This window comes from Mustela putorius, unplaced genomic scaffold (assembly GCF_011764305.1).
Source record: "Mustela putorius furo isolate JIRA1106 unplaced genomic scaffold, ASM1176430v1.1 tig00000430_pilon_pilon_pilon, whole genome shotgun sequence".
Classification (NCBI taxonomy): domain Eukaryota; kingdom Metazoa; phylum Chordata; class Mammalia; order Carnivora; family Mustelidae; genus Mustela; species Mustela putorius.
The window spans coordinates 21,881,086-21,909,050 of record NW_025421377.1 but is presented as its reverse complement, the minus strand read 5'-3'; the positions used below and the strand labels follow the sequence as shown (position 1 = coordinate 21,909,050).

Sequence of the window (27,965 nt, the reverse complement as noted above, 5' to 3'; positions counted from 1 at the left end):
ATATGTTGTGCAGATAGTTTGTACAGCCTCCGATGAATCAGGGATCTTCTCTCTCCTGTGATCTTCCACATATTTGAAGAGTTCATCACAGCCTCCCCCTCAAAGGTTGAAGAGCCTTGTTGTATTTGTTCTGCGTGCTACGGTGGTGTTTGGGTCACTCAGTGATCACCTTTCCTTTGCAATGTTCGTTCATCTTTCATCCTGGAAGAGCCCTGACCTTGTTCATCGCTCTGCCCTCCCAGCTGATTCTGGGGACTGACCTCTCCTCCCCAGCTCCAGGGGCAAATCATGGTTGGAATGAGCCAGTCACTGGGTCTCCTTCCCTTCGCTGGGGATTGGCTTAAGCATGGTTTGCAGCCAAACCTGGGCCCCTGGGCAGAGGGCAAGTAGGCCAGCAGATGTATGAAAAGACCTTCCCAGATAGAAGAAGATTTATTTGCTTCCCTGCCCCTTCCTTCCTTCCTTCCCTCCGTCCTGCCTTCCTTTTCTTTGTTTTTCAAACTTGGACTTGTCAGTAGCGGATACCTAGCTCTGGTGCACTTGGTTGGAAACATCCAGAGAGACTAGAGTATGGGGCAGGGTGGAAAGATCGGAAGTCCTGGGATCATTGATATCAGGTTGAAGGGCTGAGCACTCCTTGCACATAACTTATTAATTCCTGTTGCCTTGTTTTTGTTTTTAAGATTTTTTGTTTATTGGAGACAGAGAAGGAGGCATGAGTGGTTGAGGCAGGGCAGCAGAGAAGGAGAAGCAGACCCTCCCTGATGACCAGGGGGCCTGAGGGGGGGCTCTGTTTCCTTTTCTTGTAGTTTTCTTTTCTGTTATGTGGTGCTCTAAGGATCCTGATAGATACCAATCCCTCCTATTATATTAATCCCTCCTATTATATTAATTTACCTGCAACTTCTTTCAGTGAATGATACCCTAAGCATTGTATGTAATATTTCCTCCATGGACTTTTAATATTTAACTGAAATTATGTATTTATGTAATATTTCCTTCATGGACTTTTATATTTAACTGAAATCTTTCATTAACCTAGGCAAGGCTCCTAACATGGTTGATAGGTTGAAGACTTGTCTTCTGAAGTTTTATCCTGAGTTAATTCAACACTGGCAGGTTTGGGCCTTTGATTTCATTAAGGAAAGTCCTCTACCCCATGGACTTTATGTTTGTTTAGCTGATCTCTGTTTTACAATGGGGTCTTGCTGATAAAAGTAACATTTGTTCTTTTGTTCTTATTGGCTCTGTTTTTTTCTATTCAAGCTTTCAAATTAAAATGCATGAAAAAAAATCCTTCTCTTTCACAATTCTAGACCTGCTTTCCCCCAGGATTAAGGACTATGTATATAACAGGGGCTGTGAAGCAGGTGGAGAAACTTTGCCACCAATTATTAGAACATTTGGTGGCTGCATCAGTTGAAGGATGTTGAGTTTGTGGCATTAGGCTCAGAAGAGTTCTTGTTCCCAGTTTTGCTTCTCCCATTATTCTCCCAGATGTATTCTTAAAAGTATGGGCAATTATTTATTTTATGCCTTTTCTAATACACAAAGGAGATGCTTTACTGCTACAAAGTCATTTACTGCTACAAAGTGTCATCCAATTTTTATCACCTTTATTGAACTGTAATTCATGTATCCTATAATTCACCTGTTTAAAATTCGTGGTTTCTAGTCTAGTTACCGAGTCGTGCGGCCATCAGCACAATGAACTTTAGAACATTTTCGCCCCCTGGACCAAGCCCTGCACCCGTGAGCAGTCAGCCCGCCTTTCCCCCACCATTCCTTTCCCGGCTCCCCCAGTTCTACAAGCCCAGCCCCACTCAGCAATTTTTGGTCTCCATGGACTTGACTGTTCTAGGCATTTCCTGTGATGGAATGGTACAGTATATATTCTTTCATGACTGGCTTCTCTTACTTCACATGTTTTCAAAGTGTGTCCCTGTGGAGCACCCTTGAGCTCTTCATGGCTTCTTATTACAGAAGACTGTTCCGTTGCATGGCTCTCTGGTCTTGGGGGCGGGGGCATCTGGCCTGTTCCCATGTTTTGGCAGTTCTGCATGATCTGGAATCGCGATCTGAATTTACCCTGTACCTCCTACGGTTTGCATCCCAGCTTGCAAAATCCACTTGATAAGCAATGCTCTTTTCCTCTGATTACATCCAGCATTTAGGTATGGCATTTTCTCGTGTGAGACTTTGTTCACTGACCACTCAGTTCCTTAAAAAGTGCTTATAGATCCCCACAAAACAAGGCGAATGGAAGAAAGAACACTCAGTGTACATCTAAGCACAAATGCCCATACACAAATCCGTGGGTTTAGAAAGTTTGAGGAATTCACATGTGAGCACATTGCTTTTAACACAGATGGTCATTGGAAGCCTGGGTTTAGCTTTAAATTGGAAAAAAATACCCTAAGGTGTTTAATGTTTATCCTCAAAGGTCCAGGATAAGACCATGATGACAGCTACCAACTTATTTTTTATGATCTTGGAAACACATGAGAGGACGCAATTTTTATCATGCGTCACACGCGGAGATTTGCATACCTCCTTCCCTTCTCCATTTAGGATTGGTGAGGGGAGCCGGGAGTTCTTTCCTTACTTGTTTTTCTAGGAACAGGAGAAGGAACCGTCTCTGCATTTATGTGTTTGTATTTTCTCCTCTGAAGGGAAGTCAGCCCGCGGCCCATTTTTACTTAGACACATGGCAGCAGCTGGGCGGTGTTTGTCCTCTTCCTGGCTGCCTCTGCAGCCCATACCTGAGCTGTTCTGGAAGTTTCTTGTGGGATGTGGTGATTCCTCACCTGCCTGTTTCCTCCTTTGGAGGGAATGAGCTTGTGTACGTTGCAACGGGCCTCCCACAGACCACAGCAGAATGACCACCGACATGACCAGTGTCGTGCTGCCTACTGCCAGGATTTTGAGGCAATCATTGACCTAATAATAGTAGGAGCATGAAATAGGATGGGTTGAACTGGGAATATGAGTGAGGTTTCCTGGGTCGATTGCGCGTTCTATATCTCCTCTTCTTTTTTCCCTTTCTTTCCTTTCTCTTGCTCTTTTTCCCTCCTCCCTCCTCCTCTTTCTCTCCCTTCTTAACTTCCTCCCTCCCTTCCTCTGTGTAGGGAAACGCTCTGAATATCTACGCAGGTAGCTGTCCTATCGAGTTGACTGAGGAATAGACCGAGACCACCTCTGTGTTTAGCCTTTTCCCAATGGCAAATTGCAACCTCTGATGAGAAGACCATTCTAATAGGAGCAAGATATTCCTAATCTGGAGAGAATTGTTGGCACATAGGGTGAATAATGGACAATTGTGAATAATGGGACTGCAATTTTGGATAATAGAAAGTCCAGAGAAAAATTAAAGTGGATTTGTGTCATCTGTGGGCATCCACGAGAGTCGGAAACCATGCAGTTTCTAAATCCACTCTCTGTAATGTGTAGACACCAAAGTGTTACTCCATTCCTCTGCCTTAGCCTCAGGGTCTGAATCTGGTAGACCTGTTCTGCCTCTTTCCAGAGGGGAGAAAGGGAGGGCTTTAGGCCCCACTTCGTCCACATGGGGTTGGACCCCTGTCTCCTACACAGTGATATATTTCAAATAATTATTCAAGAACCCTCAACTCCTATCTAACTTCATGTATAAAACTTAATTTGACCCCTGGGACAAAATAATACATTATATGTTAATAATTAAAAAAAAAACAAACCCTTTAATTTGTGGTGGATCATAGACTACTATGTAAACCTAGAAACAAAAGGCTTCTAATAGAAAATTTAGGGATGGATAAGAAACTTAGGGATGGATTTTGTGTCTTGAGCAAGACACAAAAAGCAGTAACCCTAAATACCATTAATAAACCATTAATAAGCTCTAAATGCCAATAATAAAAAGCCTAAATATAATAATGAATGAACTATTTAATTCTGACTTCATCAAAATTAAAAATTCTGCTCGTCACAAAACACCGTCAAACTAATGAATAAAGCACAGACTGGGAAAACATATTAGCAACATGTAGGTCCAAAAAAACAATTTGTGTACTGAATATTTAAAGAAATTCCACAAATTAGTGATGAAAGTTGAATAATCTCATTTTTTAAAATGGAGGAAGAGTAGAACAGACATCTCACAAAAGATACACAGAATGTCAATAAATATATGAAAGGTTTGGTATACAGTTGGTCATTGAACAGTTTGGGGGATGGGGGCACTGATCCCTGTACAGTTGAAAATCCACATAGAACTTTTTACTCCCCTGACACTTTCCTGCTAATATAGTCTACTGTTCAGTGGGAACCTCACCAATAACATAAAAAGTCAAGACCTACTTTGTATGTTATTTGTATCATATACCTTATTGTTCCAGTAAAGCTAGAGAAGAAAGAATGTTACTATGAAAATCAGAAGGAAGAGAAAAATAGATTTACAGTATTGTACTGTGCTTACTGAAAAAAAAAAAAATCCCCATATAAGTGGACTTGCATAGTTCAAACCCATGTTGCTCAAGGGTCAACTGTATTCATACACTAATCCTAGTCAGCAAAAGTAATAAGAAACTAGTGACCCATGCAACAACATGGGTGAATCTCAAAAATATTATGGCAGAGTAATAAAATCTACATACACTATGTTTCTATTTATAATGAAGTCTAAGAATAGATTTTAAAAATATATGATAGAATCAGAAAGTAATTATCTAGGGATTGGGGAGAGAAATTGACTGGAAAAGAGGCATGAGAGAACCTTTTGATGCCTAGAGCTATGTCCTATATTTTGTTTTCAGTGTTGGTTACACAGGTGTTTGCCATTTTGAAGACTTGGACTGAGTTCCTATGATCTGTGTTTTTATTGCATGTCAATCAAAAAATGACACCAACAAAGTAGTGCTAATTTTCTCCTCAGAATTGTTTTAGTAAAATGGAGTAGAAATCCAAACTGAAGAGATGTCTTTTCCCCTCCATGGGACTCAATAAAATTATTTTGATTTTATTTATGGTTGGGCAAAACTGACAGAGTGAACCTCTTTAATTTTCCTGATTTTCAATTTCCAGATTTCCTCTTATATAAACTTCTCACCTGCACTGTGCTCTGTCTTTACAGGAAGACAGAAGTATGTCCAAAGGCATAGGGGAATATGGGCTTGTAAGGTGTTCCTATTGCTGATACAAAAGGTGTGGTTGAGCACCGCTATGGGCCAGAGCTGGTAGCCATCTAGGCCTACTTGTTGAAGGAATGAATTGGCATAAGATGAGGTGTTTTGGGGACTAAATGAACATTATAAACTTGTGCTCAGAAGTTTAGACTTCATCTTCTAAGGGACAGATATCTTTGCAAGTTTTTAAGTGGGAAAGTAATTTTCCCCCCTTGAAAAATTGTTGGGGAGTAAGCCAAAATTTGGAAAAACCCCTGGCAGGGACATTAGTGTATGAGTGTGGTTTCTGGTATAGAGCAGTTGATCTATGATTAAAAAAAAAAAAAAATTTTTTTTTAGATTCTACTATTTTACCAGATTTTGATGCATGATTATCAAATGGGATTCAGATCTTTGTCCCTTTTGAAATGTGTTTGAAAAATACTGCGATGCTTACCTTACATTTGTCTGTTTGATGCTTTTTTACATTACTCGTATCATATAATTATTATTCTCAGGCAATTAAAAGTGACTTTTATCAAGATTATGGAATTTAAAATATTAGTGGTATTTCACATAAAATAGTTTTGCTTTTAAAAATTTGAAGTAGAAAAGCTATTAAATCATGTTCTGCATATTTTCTTAAATTTTGCACTGACTTATGACATACCTCTTTAAAAAAAATCATAAATATCCTCCTTAATTAGCTTACAGACAATTGAAGAATAAAAAAATAACCTCAAAAAAAATTGGAGAAGGGAGACACATTTTTTCTTTTAGGGGATTATTGCTTTTGGAAATACATTTTAAGGTTTCAGCAAACACCTTTTCAGAAAATGATTTATTTAAACAAAATTACTATGCCAAGGTAAGGCTTATACCAGTAACATAGCAACTGTAGGTACACATTTAATTTTGTGAGAAAGATGGCAAGAAAAATGTCTTGAGCTCGAAATGAATGTCTGTTGCCAATTCAATAATGTAAAATATCTCAAATGAAGGAAAATCACTGGTTACGATGGTGATTTCTTACAACATTTTAATCTAAATAATATGATTTTGTCATTCATATTTTAAGAAAAGGATCTTAGCAATTATTAAAAGATCATTCTGGTACTGTTAGTTGTTCTATACATAATGTTTGAGAAATCCTTCATCTAAAAAAGGAAAAAATGATGGAAACAGATGACTGCATTATTTGACTAAAGACTTACTCATACACAATTTCATTTAAGAGGAACTAAAGGTGAAAACATGTGGCTTGGCGTTTGAATGCCATAAAGCAAAGTTAATATACTTATTCAGTAAAACATTTTAAAAAATGAACCAATTCTAAAAAAAATAAATAAAAATAAGCTAATTCTCAGGAAGCTAAATTTTTTTTGTTGTTGTCTGAGATAATTAGTTACTATGATAGTAAGAATTCTGAATGATTGCATTTTGTGAATAAATACTTTATAAATGGGTGCAGACTACTTTTAAAAAGTAAATATATTTTAATTGCCATTTATTAAATTACATTAGTTCATTCCCCAGGTCCCAAACCACAGAAAAATTAAAAATAGCTTAATTTTGACTTTTCCTAGCATACCATATCAAGCCTTTGCTTTATATATGCTTAGGTATTTGTTACTTAGAAGATTCCACTGATTTCAAATTAGTACATTATTACGCAATGTATAAAAATCCCAGTGAAGGGGCACCTGCGTAGCTCAGTGGGTTAAGCCTCTGCCTCCGGCTCAGGTCATGACCTCAGAGTCCTGGGATGGAGTCTTGCGTCAGGCTCTCTGCTCGGTGGGGGGGCCTGCTTCCCCTCTCCCCAACCACCTGCCTCTCTGCTTACTTGTGATCTCTGTCTGTCAAATAAATAAATAAAATCCTAAAAAAAAAAAAAAAAAATCACCGTGAATACATGCATACCCAGGAATTAGGTAGTCTTGTGTTTTTGAAGACATAGCAGTAGTCAGTGGATGTTGTAATCTTAAGCAAGTTGATCTTTTACATTTTGGTTTGGCACTGCTATTCTTAGGGTGTATACAGATAGGGTGACCAGTCTTCCTGGTTTGCCTCAGCCTAAGTGTTTTCCCCAGGACTTGCGATTTTCATGCTAAAGCTAGCTAGAGAGTGTCATGCTAAGCGAGAAATAAGTGAGTCAGAGAAAGACGAATACCATCTGATTTCACTCATATGTGGAATGTAAGAAACAAAACAAATGAGCAGAGGGGAAAAAAGTGAGAGAGAGAGAGGCAAACCAAGAACTAGACTCTGAACTCCAGAGAGCAAACTCATGGTCACCAGAGGGGAGGTCGGTGGGGGGGTGGGTGAGCTAGGTGTGAGAGGAAGGTGGACACTTGTTGCATTGAGCACCAGGTGTTGCGTGGACGTGTTGAATCACTGTATCGTACACCTGACACTAATATTGTACTGCGTGTTAACTAATCAGGATTTAAATAAAAACTGAAAAAAAATATAACTAGGATAATCCCGCCAAACCTGACCGCTTGGTCCCTCTTTGTCCTTAAGACCGTTTCCGGGATTCTGTGAGTTCAAGATTATTTCCACAATAGTACTAAAACATCATTTGTTTCTCTCATTGTCATTCTCATTCAAGTACACAGTCACGTTTCCAGATGCTGCAAGAGGTGTGGTAGATATTACAACAGATTGAATTCAGAAGCAGGTGGGAGAATCCAGCTGTCTTCTCTTCTGTTAAGTAAGACATAAAAATATTTGCAAAAAAAAAAAAAAAATGGATACCCTTTGCACTAAATTTTCTTCGTTTTGAGCTTGTTTGGACTTTTTTTTTTCCATAAAATATTATTTATTTTTCATATAATGGACTCATTATTTTATTTTTAAGTGAATTAAAAACATTTTATGAATTTTTACTTTGATTTTTAATAGAATAAATACCAAGCACATAAGCTATACAAACAAAGGCTCTTTGAGTTCCCCAATAATTTTAAAGAGAGTAAAAGACCCAAAAGTTTGAGAAACACTGTTTTAGAATTTTTCTACACAAAAGAAGGAACAATATCATATATTCAGCCTTTCAGCAGGCTTTGTTAATGGGACTGTGAATCCATGTCTTACCCTGTTACCCCTGTGTGCAGCCTTGCTGCTCCCCTGTGCCCCAATTTTCATATAAGTAGAGGAAGGTGCTGTCTGTTTACTCTGGCTGAACCTCTCTAAATTACAATAGCTAAAGCTCAAAAGGAGCAAAAACCCAAAACGTTTGTGGGAACTCAGAAAGATGAAACAGTTACATTCACACTTAAAGCCCATCCTATTAATGGAAAGAATCCTATAGGATACTTTTGTTTTCTCCAAACTGCCTATATTTTGCCATTAACTGCTGTTAGTGTTAACACACTTTTATTAGTAAAATGACTATATTAAATATACCATAGGACTTTACCTACCAGGGTGAGAGCACAAGAAATTCTTGTTTTCTTCCCTTGATGGGTTTGAGTTATTGTTAGTATCATTAGTACTGAGTATTGTTAGACATAAGTTAAGCCACGTGGCTCTAGGAGAGCTTCTGCAGTCATGACCCCCTAGAGGACTAGTTCATAGTGGACCGATACTGAGACCTGGCTGAGAGCTTTGAAACTGATGGATATTGTTGACCACACAACCTTGCAGAGCATATTCTGTGTCAGTTTTTCAACCTGTATACTTACTTGAGAATGAACAGTAGTGACAGAAATTGGATTCAGGTCATGGCCATAAAATTCATGGGCATGCATATGTATGGGCAAAAGACTAGCAGTCTGATCACCTTTGTTTCCATAAATTGGTGCAGAGTTGTTTTTTGTTGTTATTGTTGTTGTTGTTGTTGTTTATAAACATCCAGTTACTTTGAGAATATTTTAGGAAGCTGGTTGACAAGTCTTTGATGTCAGGTGTTCTAGTGGTGCAGTGCTTCCCTGGTGATTCTTACTAAAGGGACTAAATTTCTTTCCAAAGATGAATTCCCTGATGAGCTTTAGCGATAAGTGGTGATTTCGGTGCGAGGGAGTTTTGCAAAATGCCCATGTCACAACTTTTAGCTCTACTTTTAATCATTGCCTTATCGGGGAATGTATTATAATGTGAGCAGCATGGGCAAACTGACATTTGAGGAAATGCATCCATTTATGGAGCATCTCCTAAATGCCATGTGCTGTCTTGGACAAACTGACAGCCAATTAGAAGTTTCGGAAGTTAACAGAGTTAATATAACTATCCACAGTTTAAGCAGAAGGTAGACTTTGCTATATCCGAACTGTGAAATATATTCCCCTCTATTCCTCCAAAATGGAAAGAAGCTTCTTTTTCTCTTTTTATACATGTTCATTGTTGAGAAATTCAGGAATACAGTACATAAATGTGGCTTCTGTTGACATGTTGATACATAATCAATCCTCATTACTCATGGATTGCGTATTTGCAAGTTTGCTTACTTGCTAATACAGGGGTGTCTTTGCCATTATTCACGGACATGCACAGAGCAGCAGAAATTTCGAGTTGCCCAAATGTGCATGTTCCTAGTTGAGGTCAAACAAGGTAACTCTCTGCCTTCTTGTTTCAGCTCTCTGGCTGTAACAAGTATCCTTCCTGCGGTTTACTTAGTGCCACATTTTTTGCAGTTTTGTGTTTTTTATTGGTGATTTCACTGTTTGAAATGGTCCCCAAGTGGAGTGCTGAAGTGCTGGCTAATAATATTGAGCACAAGGGGGCTGTGGTCTGCCTCAGGGACAAAATACCTGAGGGAAGCTTTGTTCAGGCATGAATTATAATGCTGTCGGCCATGAGCTCCATGTTAATGAATCAACAGCGTATTTAAATAAGTTGCCTGTTAAATAGAAACACATCGAAAGCAGAGTTATATATTGATTGCCTGATGAAAATGTTGCAACCAGAGGCTTTCAGGAATTGAACCCTGTATTTCCCCTAGGAGCAATTGTTTAGCATTCACTATTTCAGTATTCATTTGTTCTTTGTAAAGTGAAATGACCACGATTAATGAGAAGAGACTGTATGTCTTTTAAGAGATGTTTGTATGCTTTATACACATGATTTTTCCCAAACTAAAATGAAGCAGAACAAACTCTCTGTGGCATTTTGCTATTTGCTGAACATTAGAGTTCAGCATCTTTCCCTGGCAGTACAAATGCATGAAAAAGTTTTAATGTGTCTGTGCTATAATTGAAATATGTAATGCTTATTTATTGTTCCACTTGGCGCATATACATTTAAATTCTTACAAGTGGAGACACCAAGTCAAAGGATATGTGGATTTTTAAGAATCCACACTGCCAAACTGTCCTCCTGAAGGGCTGTAATAATTTGTAATTCCAATACTAATGTTTATGAATGTTTGTTTCTCCATAACTTTGAAGAACTGAGGATTATTTTTCTTTTAAATCTTTGCCAATAATGAAGAAATTAATGGGGACCACCTTAGCATTTTGCCTACCTCTAGGACCCAACCTCAGAGTGTGTGACTTTATGTGTTTGGTGGAGCTCCAGAATTTGCATTTCTTATGGGTCTAAGATCTTCTTTTAAATCATGAATGAAAGAGGAGAGAGATCACAATCAACAAAACAAAAATACAAACAATTGAAAAAGAATATTATGAAAAACTGTATGCCAACAAATTAGACAATCTGGAATACATGGATAAAATTCCTAGAAACATATACACTCCCAAAACTGAAACAGGAAGAAATAGAAAATTTGAATAGACCCAATACCAGCAAAGGAATTGAATCAGTCATCAAAAATCTCCTAACAAACAAAAGTCCAGGGCCAGATGGCTTTCCAGGGGAATTCTACTGGATATTTAAAGAAGAGTTAATACCTATTCTTCTCAAACTGTTCTAAACAATAGAAATGGAAGGAAAACTTCCAAACTCATTCTATGAGGCCAGCATTGCCTTGGTTCCCATACCAGAAGAAGATCCCACTAAAAAGGAGCATTATAGGCGGGTAACCCTGATAAACATAGATGCAAAAATTCTCAACAGGTTACTGGCAAATCGAGTCCAACAGTACATTAAAATAATTATTCATCACAGTCAGGTAGGATTTATTCCTGGGCTGCAAGGGTGGTTCAGTATTTGAAAAGATTAGAAAGAACATCAGATTAGGAGTTGAAAAATAAGGGTTAAAGTCCTAGCTGTGCCACTTACCTACATACATGACAGTGGGAATGTCATTTGACTTTAGTAGTTGTACCTAAATAGCACAGAAGGTTTTAAAGATTGGGAGAACACATGAATGTGGAATGAGCTATATAAGTTTAAATTGATGTTTTTATCACTGTCATCGTATCGTATATGTGGACCTCAAACACTTAGGGGCATAACTGCTTTTTCTTGGGGTACTCCGGCCGTGTCGAATGAAGTGAGGTGCTATTTGCTTGTAGCCTATGAATCTCAGGGCGCTGACCAGCGTTGGTCTCTGCTCGTTCTTTATGCGGCCATCATCAGGATGTGCTCGGGGTTGAAGGCAGAGGCTTGTCATCTGTATTTGATAGTCAGTATGGATGCCCAGCTGCACCAACTATGCTTTCGCTAGGATTTCACCTTACTTATTTGTCTAGTTGGTTGATGTACCAAATAGTAATAGGGAGCAAGAGAGGCCAGCCATTCTATAAAAGCCGTGTTTGTTGTGGGAAATAAGCTTTTTTCTAATCCCTACTCATATCTCTGTGATTTACATTTACAATTTAAAAAGAATAAAAAGCACTAATCAGCCTGCATACAGAATAGAAAGCAAAGCTCTTCAGAGATCTTGTAAGAAAAAATCTTGCAAAATCATGTAGGCCTAAGCTTACTACTTAGCAGAGTTTGTGACATTGAGAGACCTATTTTATTTATTTTTCTTTTCTTTTAAAAAAATTTTTTTATTAACATTTAATGTATTATTAGCCCCAGGGTTACAGGTCTGTGAATCACCAGGTTTATACACTTCACAGCACTCACCATAGCACATACCCTCCCCAATGCCCATAACCCCACCACCCTCTCCCTACCCGCCTCAACCCAGCAGCCCCTCAGTTTGTTTTGTGAGATTAAGAGTCTTTTATGGTTTGTCTCCCTCCCGATCCCATCTTGTTTCATTTATCCTTTTTCTACCCCCCCAAGCCCCCATGTCGCCTGAGAGACCTATTTTAATGCCAGCGTATAACTTCAGTAAATTTTGTGTGATACCACACTTTTCATATAGCACAGGTGTGCAAAGAAAGATGCAGGAGGAGTAAATAAAATCGTGTGACTCACTGGCCTCTGTGCCCGACAGACATTAGAGCAGCACATATAGCTATTCAAAACAACTCATGCTTTAGCCTCATACTTAATGTGTCAGGGTCAAGGCTTAGTTCGAAGTAAGGTGTAGCTCCTTTGACAGATAAGCTCTCTCCTTTTCTTGAGATGGTACGGATCAGCAAATGCTACATCCCAGGGCAAGAACATCAGAAGCAACTCAAGATATGAGGTAAGTGCTGCAGAGCCAGTGTAAATTTAGAGGAACTAGAGAAAGTCTTTATCCACAGGGCTTGATAGTGGACAGAGGCTGGTCCTAAACTAGCCGGAGAGATGCTTTCGCATTTTAATGTGACTTGCAGGCAGGGTGTGGCTTTTGATCAGGACCTGACATTAATGTTCAGGGTCAACTGTGGTTAAAGCTTGTTTTTTCCATCATAAGAAGATCATCAGGGAAAAAAGTCAGTATATTTCAATACTGTAAACTGTTTTGGGCTGTTTCAGCCATTTGGCAGCTCTATAAACAGAGTCGGATTTCATTGAAAGAATGAGAACCGAGAAATATATGTTCTTTCGTTCCAGCTGCAGTGGCTGCTGTTCCAAAGGAGAACTAGTTTCTGAGTGTGAATTTTAAGAATTGGATCTTGTTATTTTTTTTTCCTGAAAAAAAAAAATCCTAAATAACTTCTGAAAAATATGAAAGGTTTGGCATTGATTTCCGTTTGGTGTAAGCTACATAGAATGACTAGACAATGTATAAGGGAAATTCCATTATGGGTTGTTGGTCCCATTGGAACTAAAATGGAAGGACTCCAGGTGATTTCTAAGATCACGCGTCAGTTTTAAAGTTCTATCATTTTTACTAGTTCTTTTTAACAGCTAGGTGTAATATTCTTTATTTAACATAAACTTTTAATGAAGTAGGGTAGAGTATCCGTCAGGGTCCTGGGAGGGAGCAGTGCCATTCTGTAAGAGGTTGAACTGGGAAGGGCTTCACGAAGGGCCTCTTTAAAGAGATGTGTGCAGGGATGAGGGAACCAGCGTGGGATGATGAGGCACCCAGAGCCCATCAAGAGGTGGATGTTGTTACTGTCCCAAGGCCACACGGGATAAGGCAGGGGACATGGTATTAAAACTGCGGCCATGGCAAAGGGTAGCTGAGGCGTACTACTGTCAGACCTGTGGTGTGGCAGGAAAGGAAAACAGAGACGAATACCCAACCTTTCTCCTCTCCCATCCTCTGACGCGGAGGATGCTGGGGGACGGTACCGCAGGCCAGGCTAACAAGGTAGAATATGTCCTTTTCACCCGCACTGAAATGGTTGGTACCTGGGCGTACCTGATCGTACAGAAGGCTGGGGAATGTAGTTCTCCTGTATGTCTAGAAAGATGATGAGTTCCAGCAGCCTCTGCTACAGAAGGATCCAGAACGACTCCCAACTTTCTGACCCAGCAGCCTGTGGATTGTGGTTGGTTAGGATGCTATCGTGGGCTTTCTTCTTTTTTGTTGGTTACTTTATCCATAAGGACTCTGGGCTTTTTCTCTCATTACAACTTGGTCTTCAGAGGCTCTTTTTTTGTTTATATTTAGCAGATGCACATCTTCTAGGTCTTTCCCATTCATCTCCCCTTGAATCTCTCTATTCCTTTACCCTGCTTTATTTTCTTCAAAATACGTTTTCACTATATGAAAATACATCCCTTACTTGTCCATTGTTTTCACCAGTGTTTTAAGCTTTGTGGGGTGCTGGCTTTGTCATGGTCCTGCCTGTATTCCCGGTTCCTGGAATAATGGATGACCTGCAGTGGGGACTGAAAATGTTTATTCAGAGGAAGTGTCACCAGATCCTGAGTCACTGTAGCATTGCACCATAATTTTCTTTTTCTATTCTTACTTATGCCCACTGGGTGTTCTGTCTATTTGCTTCACTTCTGTTTCTCTCCCTACAGCTTTTCCTTTGTTTGCTTTAGTTTGACTTATGTCTTGCTTTATGGGTATTGTAGTTAGTTTGATGAAAGAGTTTTCAGTGATGTTGTCATAAACTGCCCTGAAGTCTTAACAGTCCATGTTCCATTTTTAAATTCCTTTATATATTCTCGGGTTTCCAGTTGGTTGTTATTTATCTGTTGCTGATGCCTTTCAGTTTTCTTTGCTATTGTTCCCACTCAATTTCTGTTATGATCTCTTGCCTTATCTCAGGACTTACCTTTTGTTCCAGCCAGACTTTTCTTTCCCTTGAGTTCTTGTGACAGTTTTGTCTCTATCATCAGACCTTCCCCGTCTTCACTATACAACCTTGTCTTAAACCCTTCAAAATACTATGTGAGGATCAAGAATTTTCTTTTATTCACTAGGTGTTCTTTCTCCGTCTTAACGCTAACTTCGTTCTCTCAGCTTTCCATTGTTGGGTACCAAGCCATCTAAATTTAGAATGTCAAATCACAGCTACTTTATTATGTTCATGGATTTTGTGTGTCAGGAATTCATAGAGGACAAGTGCAGATGATTTGTCTTTGCTCCAGAATGTCTGGGTCCTCATCTGGAAATGCTCAAAAGACAGGAGTGGTTTGAATGGCTGAGTGTTGGGACTCTGTGGAGCTGGGTTCTTCCTTCTCACGTCTGGTGGCTGGGCTGAGTGATTCAAAGGCTTCAGCGGTTACCAGAGTGCCTGCATGTGGCCTCTTTGTATGGCTTGGGCTTCTCAGTGTGGCTGCTGGCTCTAAGAGAGGACATGTGGAGAGTTGAGTGTTCCTTGGGACTGAGGCAGAATCTGCAAGTTTTCTCCCTGGCTAGGCTTAGAAATCACAAAGTGGCACATCTACCACATTATTTTGATACATATAAAGGTGAATCATAAAAGCTGGCCTGGGTTCCAGGGAGGGCAGTTCAATTCTACCTCTTGGCAGAATCAAGTCAAGGTCATCCTGACAAAACCAATGTGGGATGGAAGATTGTGTTGCAGGCCATCTTTGGTAAATAAAATCTGCCACGTTGACCTATATCTAATTCATGGGATTTCCTTTGTTTAACTCAATGAGGTTGAAATGTCTTGAGGCCTTGTTACTCGAAGTGTTCATACAGGGACCAGAACATGAACGTGGCCTGGGAGTTTATTAGAGATATAGAATCTGAGAGCACTGAATCAGACTCTGCATTGACAAGATCTCCAGGTGATTCATTTACATTTTAGAGTTTGAGAAACTCTGCCCTAGGGAATATTGACCATGATATGGGCTTGCCAGTATCCACCCAGTGGCAGAAAAATAGCAAGTGCTAAAGGAATAGATTGAATAGCTCTAGGTTGAACTCCTATGTACAAGCAACATTTCTATACTTTAAATTATACCTGTCATTATATTAATGTTAACTGTGACCTACACTCTTTTCAGGAACAGTAAATATATCTTTAGTTTGTGTCTTCAAATTATAATATGCACAATCCTAGATTTAATAATTAATCTCTGTGACTCAAGAAGGCTTGCAATGATTATGTATTTTAGTATGTATTATAATGCTGTTTTGAATAATTTCTAAGATAAAAAAGTTAGGTTCTTTTGGATTTTACATTCCCCTTGAACTATTTTTTAATTGTTGAATTTATTTTTTTTAGTTTTTTGCTAAAAAATTATGCTATATTTATTAATTTGAAGTAACAAATATTCATTTATATTATTTGCCAAGTCCATAATCTATTATGGAAGTGTAAAGAATCATTATCCAGATAGAATTTATAAAGCTGCTTCTTTACTGTGACAACTGTTAGTAGATATTTATTTTCTACTAAATGAAAGGATATGATTTTTAATTCATTTTTTATAACTTTTTTGTTTCTTAGAATAGTTAAGACACCCTGACTCGCTCTACAAACTCTTAAAAACCAAGAAATATATACATAGTTTATTTTCTCTTTAGTAGATGACTATTATGTATTTTAATTATATAGAGTTCAATTTCTAGATTCCATTTACTCAAGTTTCCTTTGAATAGTCACCTTAAAATTTGTTTTAGAGTAGGGGAATAAATATCCAGAAATTCATTTTGATTGGCACATTATTTGTTAAGCAGTTTTTCTCAAACTGTAATTTCCAGACTACTACTATTTGCAGGAACTGAAGGGCTTGTTAAAATGGCATATTTCTGATCTCCATCCCAGTCCTCTTGAATCAGACTCTCTGGGTTGGAACATGGAAAGTCTCTGAGGTTGGGACCCAGTTTCTTTGGCAAACTAAAGTTTGCGACCTACTTTACGTTAGTCTTAAAGTCGTATTTCAGGTTATTTATCACGGGAATCAGCGGGTCTTGGAATGTTGGCACGGACCAGCCTTGGAACTTCCCATCTTCCCTGGGAGACCTAACATTGGAAGATCATTTATTTGGAGATCATTTTAGAGATTACCTAGTAAAACTCGCGTGATTTTCCAGATTATGAAACTGAGGTCTGAAGAGTTTAAATGACTTTTCGAAAGTCGCGCTAGTTAACAACAAAGCTATGTCCGAACTCCGATTTTGTCAGCCAAGCTAGTTTCCTTCTTTCTGCTGAGATGAGGTAGGTGCATCTTCTCTTTAAGCCTAGTATTTAGGTACTAGATCATAAAGGAAATCCTGAGCATTTAGTCAGAAAGGATCTTTTGGTTTTCTGAGTTACCCTTGTTAGGAGAATGAATGTTTGCAGTCTTTGATCCTGTCAGGGTTTTAGTCGCCTAATTTAAGTTTTTTCTTAGCAATTTCCTTGTATGTCCTTAGAAACCCTATCATGAACTCAGGAAAAGTCCTAGATAAAATGCTTTAATGTGAAAAGTTGACACGAGAAAAAAAAATCAGATACACTCGGGGGTGATTTATTCTCTTTATGAAGAGGAATGAAGCTTTACTTTAAACCGATACAGTAGTTTATATGCCAGAGAGTCCGTAAATGTCACATACTTAGGAAAATCATTTTACTAGAGGTTCTTAAGATGCTGGAATTGAGGATCAAGGAGCATTCTCCTTCCACACATCTTAAAATTCAGCCCCTTCACATGCCTCTCCCTTCTCCCTCTTGTCCTCCATCCTTTCGCTCCGACTGTGCAAGCACACGGTAGCACAGTGCTGTGGGGAGCCGCGCTACTCCCGCTTCCTTTTTAAGTTGTTCAGTCACCACACTGACTTTTAAACCGCAAAAGATACTGAAGAGTGTTGCACAATTTGGCTTTTTCAGTTTTCCTCCACGGAGAAAATTCTGTGATTTCACATTTTTGGATATTTTATGTCTCTGAATGATGCGCACCAAACTTACCATGACAGTTGAGGTACATCAAACCGGCATATTTGTGATCTGTTGGATAACACTAACAATTGTATTTGCTCCTATAACTTCTACATTTCCAAAACACTGTGTTTTCTTATTTATTTATTTGTTTGACAGAGAGATAGAGATCACAAGGAGGCAGAGAGGCAGGCAGAGGGCAGAGGAAGCAGGCTCTCTGAACAGAGAGCCCAATGCGGGTCTTGATCCCAGGACCCTGAGATCATGACCTGAGCTGAAGGCAGCAGCTTAACCCACTGAGCCACCCAGGCGCCCCAGCACTATGTTTTCTTGTTTCAGATTAAGACATAATGTTGTCTTAGTTTTAACCTGAAGTATATAGGGCATGTAGTTTCATTTCATTCAACAAGTACCTGCGTCCTACAGCATGAAGAGATATGTGGCAGTTTATACACAGTCACACAATTAGATACTGAAAGTAGAATAAGTCAGCAAGAAGAGAAGAGGAGGGCGCCTGGGTGGCTCAGTGGGTTAAGCCGCTGCCTTCGGCTCAGGTCAGGATCTCAAGATCCTGGGATCGAGTCCCGCATCGGGCTCTCTGCTCAGCAGGGAGCCTGCTTCCCTCTCTCTCTCTCTGCCTGCCTCTCTGCCTACTTGTGATCTCTCTCTGTCAAATAAATAAATAAAATCTTTAAAAAAAAAAAAAAAAAAGAAGGGAAGAGGAGAGAAGGGAAACCGAGGTCCAAAAGAAGGTTGGTCTCCAACGATTCATGGCACAAGGTTGTCTTAAAGTTAGAATAAAAATTTGACTTAGAATTTTCCTACAGATATTGTTAGTTGCATAATTACATGCTTTTGAAATAGAAATAAACCAGCTTTTCAGAAGAAGCAAAATGGGTCCTATTACTAAAATCTGAGAGAGTCTTCTTCCTGGATTCTCACATAGCAAACAGTGTATGATACTGAGAGGTCCTCAACAACAAACACGCTATTATTATAATAATGGGCTTCATAGGGCTTTTCTGGTATAATCTCCTTTATGATAGGTTGATGCTTTAACACACTTCACGTAGCTGAATGAAAAAGGTTTTATTTAGGGGCCAAATAACCAGAGCATGGCTTAACTGAGGCAGGGGCTGGTAGTGGGGATTAGAGTAAGCAAGAGGAATTCGTCTAAATATATAGAAAATCCTTCAGTCTTCAGGAAATACTCCTAGAATTTCATTTTTTGCAACCTAGATTTTGATAATCAGGCAATGGGAGGTTGGAGATTACATTTTCTAATTGAAGAACTGAAACGATGATGTCTAGTGTTGCTGGTTAAGGTTAGGTCCATTTGCTTTAGCAATTAATTGACTCCATATTAATTAATTGAGTCAAGATGTTTGCAATCTCTCTCGCTCTCTCTCTTTTAATTTAGGGCTCTAATCATCATACCTGCCTGAATAGGAGAGCCTATTCACCCCCTTCAAAGAGCGGATTCTGCAAATACACATGTAGTGCTATCAGTTTGTAAGGGATTATGTTCAATGATCTTGAGACTCAGAAGTCATCCAGAGGGTTCACTGTTGAATGAATTGCCAGCGAGACCCAAATATAAATCTGGAATTTAACCAGACTTTTATCTCAGAGAATCAGCTGACACCTTGCTCAACATCTCTTAATCTCCAAGGACTTGCACAGTTAAAATAAATAATTAAATGGTTGACAATGATAAGTACCATAGACATACAGCTAAGATGCTGGAATCCAAAGTAGTAAAAAAGTTACTTCTGGCTTTGGAATAAGGAAAAACTTTATGGAAGTCAGGGATATGGCTTGGGAAATATTTTAGCTACTTCTCGATTTTCATAAACCCTCTCCAAGTGCATCCCAAATAACTAAGTTTCTTCAATGTAAAAAAGAAATGCTGTCTTTGCATATCAAATACAGCTTTGAGTCAGTTCTACTCACTATTTTCTTGCCTTTCTCAACTATTTTTTCTTCCTCGATGTCTCCTGTGTAGAAATTTTGGGGATATCATTGAAATACTCTTTGAAATTCAGGAAAGATTTGGCAATAGTAATTATACCTGTCCGTCCTAATGATAAAATGGGACCAGGCAATATGTCTGTGGGTACACCGAGTTGGAGGAAGTAGCGTAGCAAAGTGGCGAGTCTCAAAATGTGTTTTCAAGGAAACTTAGTGAATTAATATAGAGCTGTTGTACCCCTAAGGTATAATGATAGTCCTTCTTGAATATTATATTTACAAATATTCTCTCTCACATACACACACAACATTAAAATAATTTTTTTTTCAGTGCCTCTTCTAGACATCTAAAACTAAACTAAGTTTAGGGTGCCTGGGGGGCTCAGTTGGTTGAGCGACTGCCTTAGGATCATGATCCTGTAGTCCCAGGATCAAGTCCCGGGTCTGGCTACCTGCTCGGCAGGGAGTCTGCCTCTCCCTCTGATCTTCCCCCTCTCGTGCTCGCTCTCTCTCATTCTCTCTCTCTCCCTCAAATAAATAAAATCTTTAAAAAAAACCCTAATTTTAATTAAACTTGTTTAAAACTCAATAGATATTTTAAAAAGCAAAAAACAGAAAATAGGCATATGAAATTAATTACTGCTTTTCTGTGCTATGATCTCGTATTGACATGATAACCAATTTAGCCCAAAATAACGGATATCTGGTTGAGTTCACCTTCAATAATGTGTTGTATTATTTGGCACGTGTTTCCTGGCATCCACAAAAGCTACCTAGTTCGACTCTCCTTCCTTAACAGATTCAAGATTCACTGCAGTAAAACAGGATTTAGGTATCACAATTAAAAATGGAATGTTTCCATAGCATAAGTGTTTTAGATTATCTGGCACAGAGTTTTCAAGAAAACCTTGGTAATTCTTGTTGGAACTCTTTAAATTATCTTTTATATAAATTTTTATCTTAAACCAAGTTAATGCAGTTTAGTCTTTTCTTGTGGTTTATGGTTATCGACATATAGAGACTTGAGTTTCACCCTTTTTTAAAGGGCTTTGTTGTTTGCAGAGGGCATTCATAGCGAGTCCCTATGTCCCACAGCCCTTCCTCTTGTTTGCCATTTATACTCTGATGAGAATTAGGAAACCATCTAACCTGGCTTATTAGAACTGAGTGTCAACTAAGGCTGTGAGGACCCTTCCTAGTGAGTAAGGAGTGTGGCCTTTGTGATAGCTGTTTCCATCCTCAGAGGCGAGTTGGCTTAATTCTGGATTCTTGGCAGTGTTTGTTGGTGATGTAGCTGGAAGAGTTGACCAGATGAGAGGGGAATTACGCAGCTGGATTTTTAGCGTAGATCATTGTTTTATAAATATCCTCTCCAAAATGCCGTCAAAGGGCCCGAGTGAAGACTTAATTAAAACAATAAAATGTGTTTAATATAATGTCCTTAATGCTGTCCTAAACATAATAAGTATCTTAAAACTTCATCTGTGTTAAGTTTGGGGAAATAATTTTGAGAAATACAATTAATATTTCCTGAACTGTTACATGGGAGTGAGAATGGTGGATGTGGAGGGCTTTGTGTCACAAAGGGAAATTCACAGAATATTACCTTGATATCATCCATCATTGAAGTAACGTTGAAGATGCGTGAGGGTTGCTGGGGGGAGGGGGTTTGGGAGAAGGGGGTGGGATTATGGACATTGGGGAGGGTATGTGCTTTGGTGAGTGCTGTGAAGTGTGTAAACCTGGTGATTCACAGACCTGTACCCCTGGGGATAAAAATATATGTTTATAAAAAAAAAGTGATTGCATCTGTTTAACAGAATCTCCTAGGACCATATGTCTTCTTACGTGTGACATTTCTAGAAACTCTGAAGTTATAACTTCAAAGTTGTAAATACTGGCAGCATGATACGTGATCCTGGTACTTGGAATGCCACTGTCTGAGACTTTCTCGTTTTATACATTGGGTTTTATTCTTCTAAGGAAGGCACTGTGTTGTATTCATTTGTGAAATAAAACTGGGGATCTGAGGGCAGGAGTGTGCTGTTGAGTACTGGGATGTGACCGTGCTGTTGAGTACTGGGATGTGACTGTGCTGTTGAGTACTGGGAGTGACCGTGCGTGGTCTCTGGGCTTCCAGCAATGTTCGCTGAATGCATGACTCCCTAATGGAGTATCTCGGTGGAGAAAAGAGCCTTCAATACGTGACTGTTATGTACTGATGATTTTATGCTGGGGTGGTGCAGTCTGAGAATATATAGGGTGACTATTAAAAAGTACTCATTTGGTAGCTACTAAGTGAGAGAAATCAGTATACGGTGGTGGGAAGAGCAGCAGAAAAGTCTCCCCGTGATGAATCTGGCTACGATCTGACTAGGCTCTGACCACTTCCTCTTCCATAAGTCTTTTTACCATTTCTTCGGCCCCTGCCCCTCTGATTAGATACCTCTGTTTGATTTCCTTTCCATAGTGTTCGTCCCGTGTGTCTTCTTCGCCACAGTTACTATTATTTGGATAAAACTCTCTGCGGCTGAGATGCCCCTGACCCTCTTCTCTGGGTTCCTCTCATCTCCTCTTGCCATTCCTTCTCAGATGTTTTATTTTCACTGGCCCATTGCTTACATTGCTTTCTTCTCCCTCAAGAACTGGACACCAACGCCGGCCCAGGCTGACGTTCCGGGCCCTGCGATGAAGCAGTGAATGAACGGGACAGAGGCCCGGCTTGGTGAAGCTTCTGTTCTGAAAGGGGGACAGTCACCTCGACTAGGCTTTGTTAAAATAATAATAATAATAATGAATACTGTTAGGCTGAAAATAAATAAAAAATAAATTTAAAAAAAAAAAAAAAAAGAAAAGAACAAAAGAAAAACAAAAGGGATCAGCAAGAGCCCATCGTGGTTGTAGTGGAGGCAGCAACAGTGAATGAGGAGACGGGCCCAAGAGGAGGTGCCAGGAGCAGAGGAAGCCCTCGGGCCTCAGAAGAAGGTTGGCGACTCACCCGAGGGAGAGTGGGCATCTGTCAACGCAGAGGAACTTCGATTTTAAAGGCATCAAGTACTTACTTTCTCCTGTAATTACTCTTCATTCCTCCCCCCTCTTTCTCCTTATCTCCTCCCACGGCCGCTTCTGCCTCCTGGACTTGCACTTAACCCCCTGCTGCCGGCCGGTTCGGCTTCTCTTCCCGCTGGCAGGTCGGTCTCTCCAAACCGCGTTGTGGTTGTTCTCATTCTTCATGTGAGAGTCCGGACTGCAGGCAAGCGAGTCCTCCGTTGCTTCTTTCCAGAGCTGCCCCGCACAGGCTCTACTCAGAGCGAGCAGGTTACTCGCGTGCCTTCACGCGTGTGTTGGGCTTTTGTGCTTCAGAACCCTGCTCAAGCCTAAATGGTCTCGCTTCTAGTGCCTTCTCTCACACCACCCGCATGGCGGTCCTCCTACCTTTTGGAGACCACAACACGTCTGACAAGTTGTTAGCCCCTCTGTTGTACCATTCATTCTGGTAGTTTTTCATAAAAAAATATCTTGAAGACACAGTTGTTGCTACCAATGGTTCTGGGGCTTATGGAGGCAAAGATGAATGGGGAGTCAGCCTCAGAACCGACAGTGCTCTTGGGGAGATGGAGGATAATACATTTATGTAAAACGACCCAAAATTTGTGTTAACGGTCATGAGAGCAAAGAGCACAAGGCTCTGAGTCAGAAGAATGAGCTGAGATGGTCCTAATGTAGATGGGGCCACCTAAGGTAGGTAGAGATAAGGAAGTCATTTCTAAGGAATTCACAGCAAAGCCAATACCTGGAGAATGAAAAAGAGCCCGCCGAGGGAAGTGTGGTGGGCTGGAAGAAGAGCCTTCTGAGTAGAACCAATAGCATTTCAAAGTCTGAGGCAATAAGGAGCTTGACATAGCAAAGGAAAAATGGAGCCGAGCCAAGGCCCTGAGGTTGGTGCATAGTAAGCCAGGTGAGACCCTCAGGGGTGAGACCGCCAGGGGTTGATGGGCAGGGCTGGTGATGCCGGCACTGGAAGTGGGCATCTGCACAGCTGTGTGGAATGGAGCCCCCTCCCAGCTGACATAGAACTACCCCGAGCTTTGGGGGCACCTGGGTGGCTCAGTGGGTTGAGCGGCTGCCTTTGGCTCAGGTCATGATCTCAGGGTCCTGGGATTGAGCCCTGCATCTGGCTCCCTGCTCAGCGGAGAGCCTGTTTCTCCCTTTCCCTCTGCCTGCTGCTCTGCCTACTTGTGGTATCTCTCCATCTCTCTAATAAATAAATAAAATCTTTTTTTTTTTTTTTTTTTTTTTTGAAGAACTATCCCAAGCTTTTATGTGAGCAAGAATGAAGTACCTGATGTGTTGCGCCTCACGTGTCCCGCCCATTTGTGGCCACATTCTCATTTGTCTAAAATAATGTGGTAGCTTGCAAGAGCCATTTTGGCTGCTGTGCTATATGAGAATGTGAGACCGCGTGAACAATGAAGTCCCCATGGGGACTGGAGAGATGTCAGTTGGAATAGATTTTAGGTCATTTGGATATAGAATGAACAGCTCCTACTGATAATTTGCTGTGTGCCCAGTAAACTTGTGGGGGAATAAAATCTCACTTGATTTGAGTCTCAAGGGCACTTTCATGTACTTTCTGGACTTTCTGTAACATACCTCAGTGAATACTTGTAAGTATGTATTTTGTTTATTTGACTAGATTGCCCTAAACTAGAGGGCAAAGAGACCCTATCTTTGAGATGCTTTTATTTACTGTCATGTCTAGTATGGCGCTTTAGATAAAGTACTTTTTAAATTAGACTTCACTTAAATTAATGAATAAAAGGGTAGATTCTCAGATTTTTTGACCACGGAGTTTTCAGGAGTCATGGGACCTTGCCTTGCCATTGATACCACCTCTACTAGGCTTAAATTTTCATTGCCTTCCAAGGGACAGGCTTAGCGATGTTAAATTTTTGTGTTACCTATGTTTGCCCAGTCATAATGGAAACAGCCTGAGGAAGCCCACGTGGTAGGATTTATGAGCTAGCCCTATTCTTGGTATCCACCACTACCACTTCTTCCCTGGTTAGGATACAGTAACGTGGTTCACAGCCAACTGTGACAAGAGAGCCAGGAAATGGAATCTGGCTTAGTGGGGAAAGTAATATCATGGGGACTGGGAATTGAATATTTGCAGTAGGAGGTATGTAGAAATGTTTTTTAAAGGCCTGTGAGCTAATCCTTACTGCCTCGCCGTCACTAGCCATGGTGTCCCCACTAGCCGTTGCCCAGTGCTCATTCTTGTTTCATGGGCCACTCTTTCCATCTACAGTTAGACACGCCTCTGGGAGAAACATGATGATTTGTGGGACGTCTCAAGATAGGAGGCAGTTTCTGAAATCCACATGGGCACTGATGAGGTCTGTAACGAAGGGAGGGGTGGTGGAAATGGAAGGATGGGGCAAGAAGGTAAGAAACGTCCTAGAACGTGGTGACTGCAGGCATTTGGTGCAAAGACAAGACCAGAACAAAGAGGACTGCTGAAGCCCTGCTGATGAAGCTCCGTTTATGAACTTAAATGTGCACCAGCAGACCAGTGTTTTCAAGATAAAGCCAGTTAATACTGCCTATCACCGATGGATGGCATGAGTGATGAGCCTGGACATTTAAGCCTTGGACACGGAACTCTGTTTTTGCTTAGTCTGAAGGAGTTTTATGAATGTTATGAAACCATACATGCCTGAGAAGGGCAAAAATAATGATGTTGAAATTATTGGTAAAAAGAGATTTGAGAATGGAACACCAATGCTAAAGAGATTAAAATGACAACTGGAAAGCACAAGAAAATGTTGGAAATTCTATTTGTAGAGGAGATCCATTGACAGTAGGGATAACTCGGAAGGATAAAGAGTAATCAGGCCCCTTGTAAAAAACACTGCAGTTCACAGTAGAGGAGTAGAGGAAGAGTGATTGACCAGATGAGAAAACAACTCCAAAAATGGGAGTTAGGTCTCAAAGGTCAGCATGAATATCCAATGCCCATTAGCTCAGCGTTCTTTTTAGGGAAAGCTAGAAGTTTCTTCAGGAGGGTAAGGGCTAAGCCTAGTGAAGGAGCTGTGGCCGTGTTTTCTTGTGAGACGGGGTCACGTAAAATCAAGGACTATTCTGTGCATAGCATCAAGGTGAGTGCAGAAGCGCATGGGGAGACACCCTAGTTTCTAAGACCTCCCTGGGATGCTTCCACAGGGAAGGAGAGCAGAGGGCATGACAGGTGGAAGAAGTCAGAGTGGAAACCAGGGAGCAGAGTCGAATGCAACAGAAACGCTACAGTCAAGCATATTTGTTGCAAACAAGTGCCATATGGGAAGGCATACCTACCTTTAATTTCTGTGCTGCTCAGGGGCACCTGGGTGGCTGAGTGGGTTAAGCTGCTGCCTTCAGCTCAGGGTCCTGGGATCGAGCCCCGCATCAGGCTCTCTGCTCAGTGGGGAGCCTGCTTCCTCCTCTCTCTCTGCCTGCCTCTCTGCCTGCTCATCATCTCTCTCTGTCAAATAAATGAATAAAAAATCTTTAATTTCTGTGCTGCTCAACAGAGAGTGGTAGAACTGTTACATCAATAGCTAGAAATGATGCTCATCCCCAAGGTCCAGTCCATGTTTCATGAGAGCCAGTAATCTCCTATTTGAAAATATAGAATAAGCTAAGGGCCTCAGAAGAAAAATAGGACTGACTTCTAGATCCGACATGTGTTTCCAAAATAATTACAATTCCCACACTAACACATTATTTCTCTGACTTAATTTTCAAATAAAAAGCACAAAAATTTAAATTCATACTACATATTAATGTGTGACCTTTAAATTGGAAATGTGAGCTGTAACTATTTGACTATAATGTGGACTTGATACCTAATGAGGAGCAAATTTCAGACAAAAGACATCATTTCTATTCAGCTATAGTAGTGAACATAGTCCTGGGATTTTCTAAGTAAACGATGAAACAGCAGAAAAAAAGACTCTGTTCATGAATCAAGGGTAACTTTTTTAGTAGGGAAGGGTGGGGCTTGAGGAGGGAAAAATACGTATAAAATCATCAAGTGTTAGATGAAGATAGGACAAATACGAGTTAGTTCCTCAAATTAATAAATACTGGAAATGCAGTATTTTCACTGAAACTTAAAGAGGCTTTTTAAAGGAACTCATTGTTTTCCTACCATAGTGGTATGGAAGGAAAATGTAAATGACTTAAAAACAATGCTAGCCGTGCACGGGCAGCAGCTCCACAATGGGTGATTATGGGATATTGGAGATGTTTGTTGAGTTTATTTCATAACCCTGTAAGATTTCTTTTAGAGATAAAATACCAAGTAGAATTTATAAATGCACTTCTTTTGCAGGCTAACAAAGTGCAGACATTGTGTAATTTTCTTATTCTTACTCTATGTAAAGTTCTTAGGATACCTTATATGAATTATTTTATTCCTATCATTTATGAATTTCTATCTTATGTTAATTATTTAACTATGTAAATTTATAGCCAAAAGTGAAAGAAAAAGCATGAGTTTTCACAAATTATATTCTTGCCATTTAAAAAGGTACTTGTGAGCTAAAGATGACAGCTATTTATCTTTTTAAAATTTTTAAAAAAAATTTATGCTTTCTCTAGGCTGGAATGATAAAAAGTGATGATGATGAGTATTTCATTGAACCTTTGGAGAGAGGTAAACAGATGGAGGAAGAAAATGGAAGGATTCATGTTGTCTACAAGAGATCAGCAGTAGAAGGGGCTTCTGGAAACATGTCCCACGACTGCCGATACAGAGGTAGGTATCTTTGACAAGACTTAATAATTAACCATAATTTTAAGATACCTTGAAAACAACTCTCCCAATCAGTTAAGAGAGTGTGATAATCATGTGCTTTTGCATAATATGGAGGTAGTGAAAGAAGTTCCTAAGTCATGAAATTTGGCCCAACTTTCTTGAAACCCATAGCAGAATATAATGTTACTGGTATTATTATTATTTTATTACAGTGCATTATTGTGTTGACAGTCTGTTTGCTATTTATGATTTCTGTTAAGGCTTCACATTAAAATTACCTTTTCTCTCTCTTCTGTAAAAACTTAAAAATATTTTTGCTTTCTTAAAGTATCTAAATTATGAGTTATTAATATTATTCAGACCTTTAAAATGAGATATATTGACATGGCAAAGAGATCGATATGTGGTAGGCACATTTGAAAATACAAATGCTATGTGACTTTAAGGTCTATTTTGCAAATCTTTCTACAATATGGGAGAGAGAATGAGTTGAATGATTCTGCCAAATTTTAATTCAAAATAGGCTGGACCGCTCAAGTCAATTAAATTATGGCA

At 39.7% G+C, this 27,965-nt stretch overlaps 1 protein-coding gene across 1 annotated transcript in view; it reads left to right on the top strand.

Moving 5' to 3' along the window:
- ADAMTS3 (ADAM metallopeptidase with thrombospondin type 1 motif 3) overlaps window positions 1-27,965 on the top strand; it is a 251,730-nt gene that overhangs the window by 86,705 nt on the left and 137,060 nt on the right. Inside the window, exon 4 of the mRNA XM_045079854.1 lies at window positions 27,254-27,410. Within this exon, the coding sequence (XP_044935789.1) occupies window positions 27,254-27,410 (157 nt within the window). The remainder of the gene's footprint in view (window positions 1-27,253; window positions 27,411-27,965) is intronic.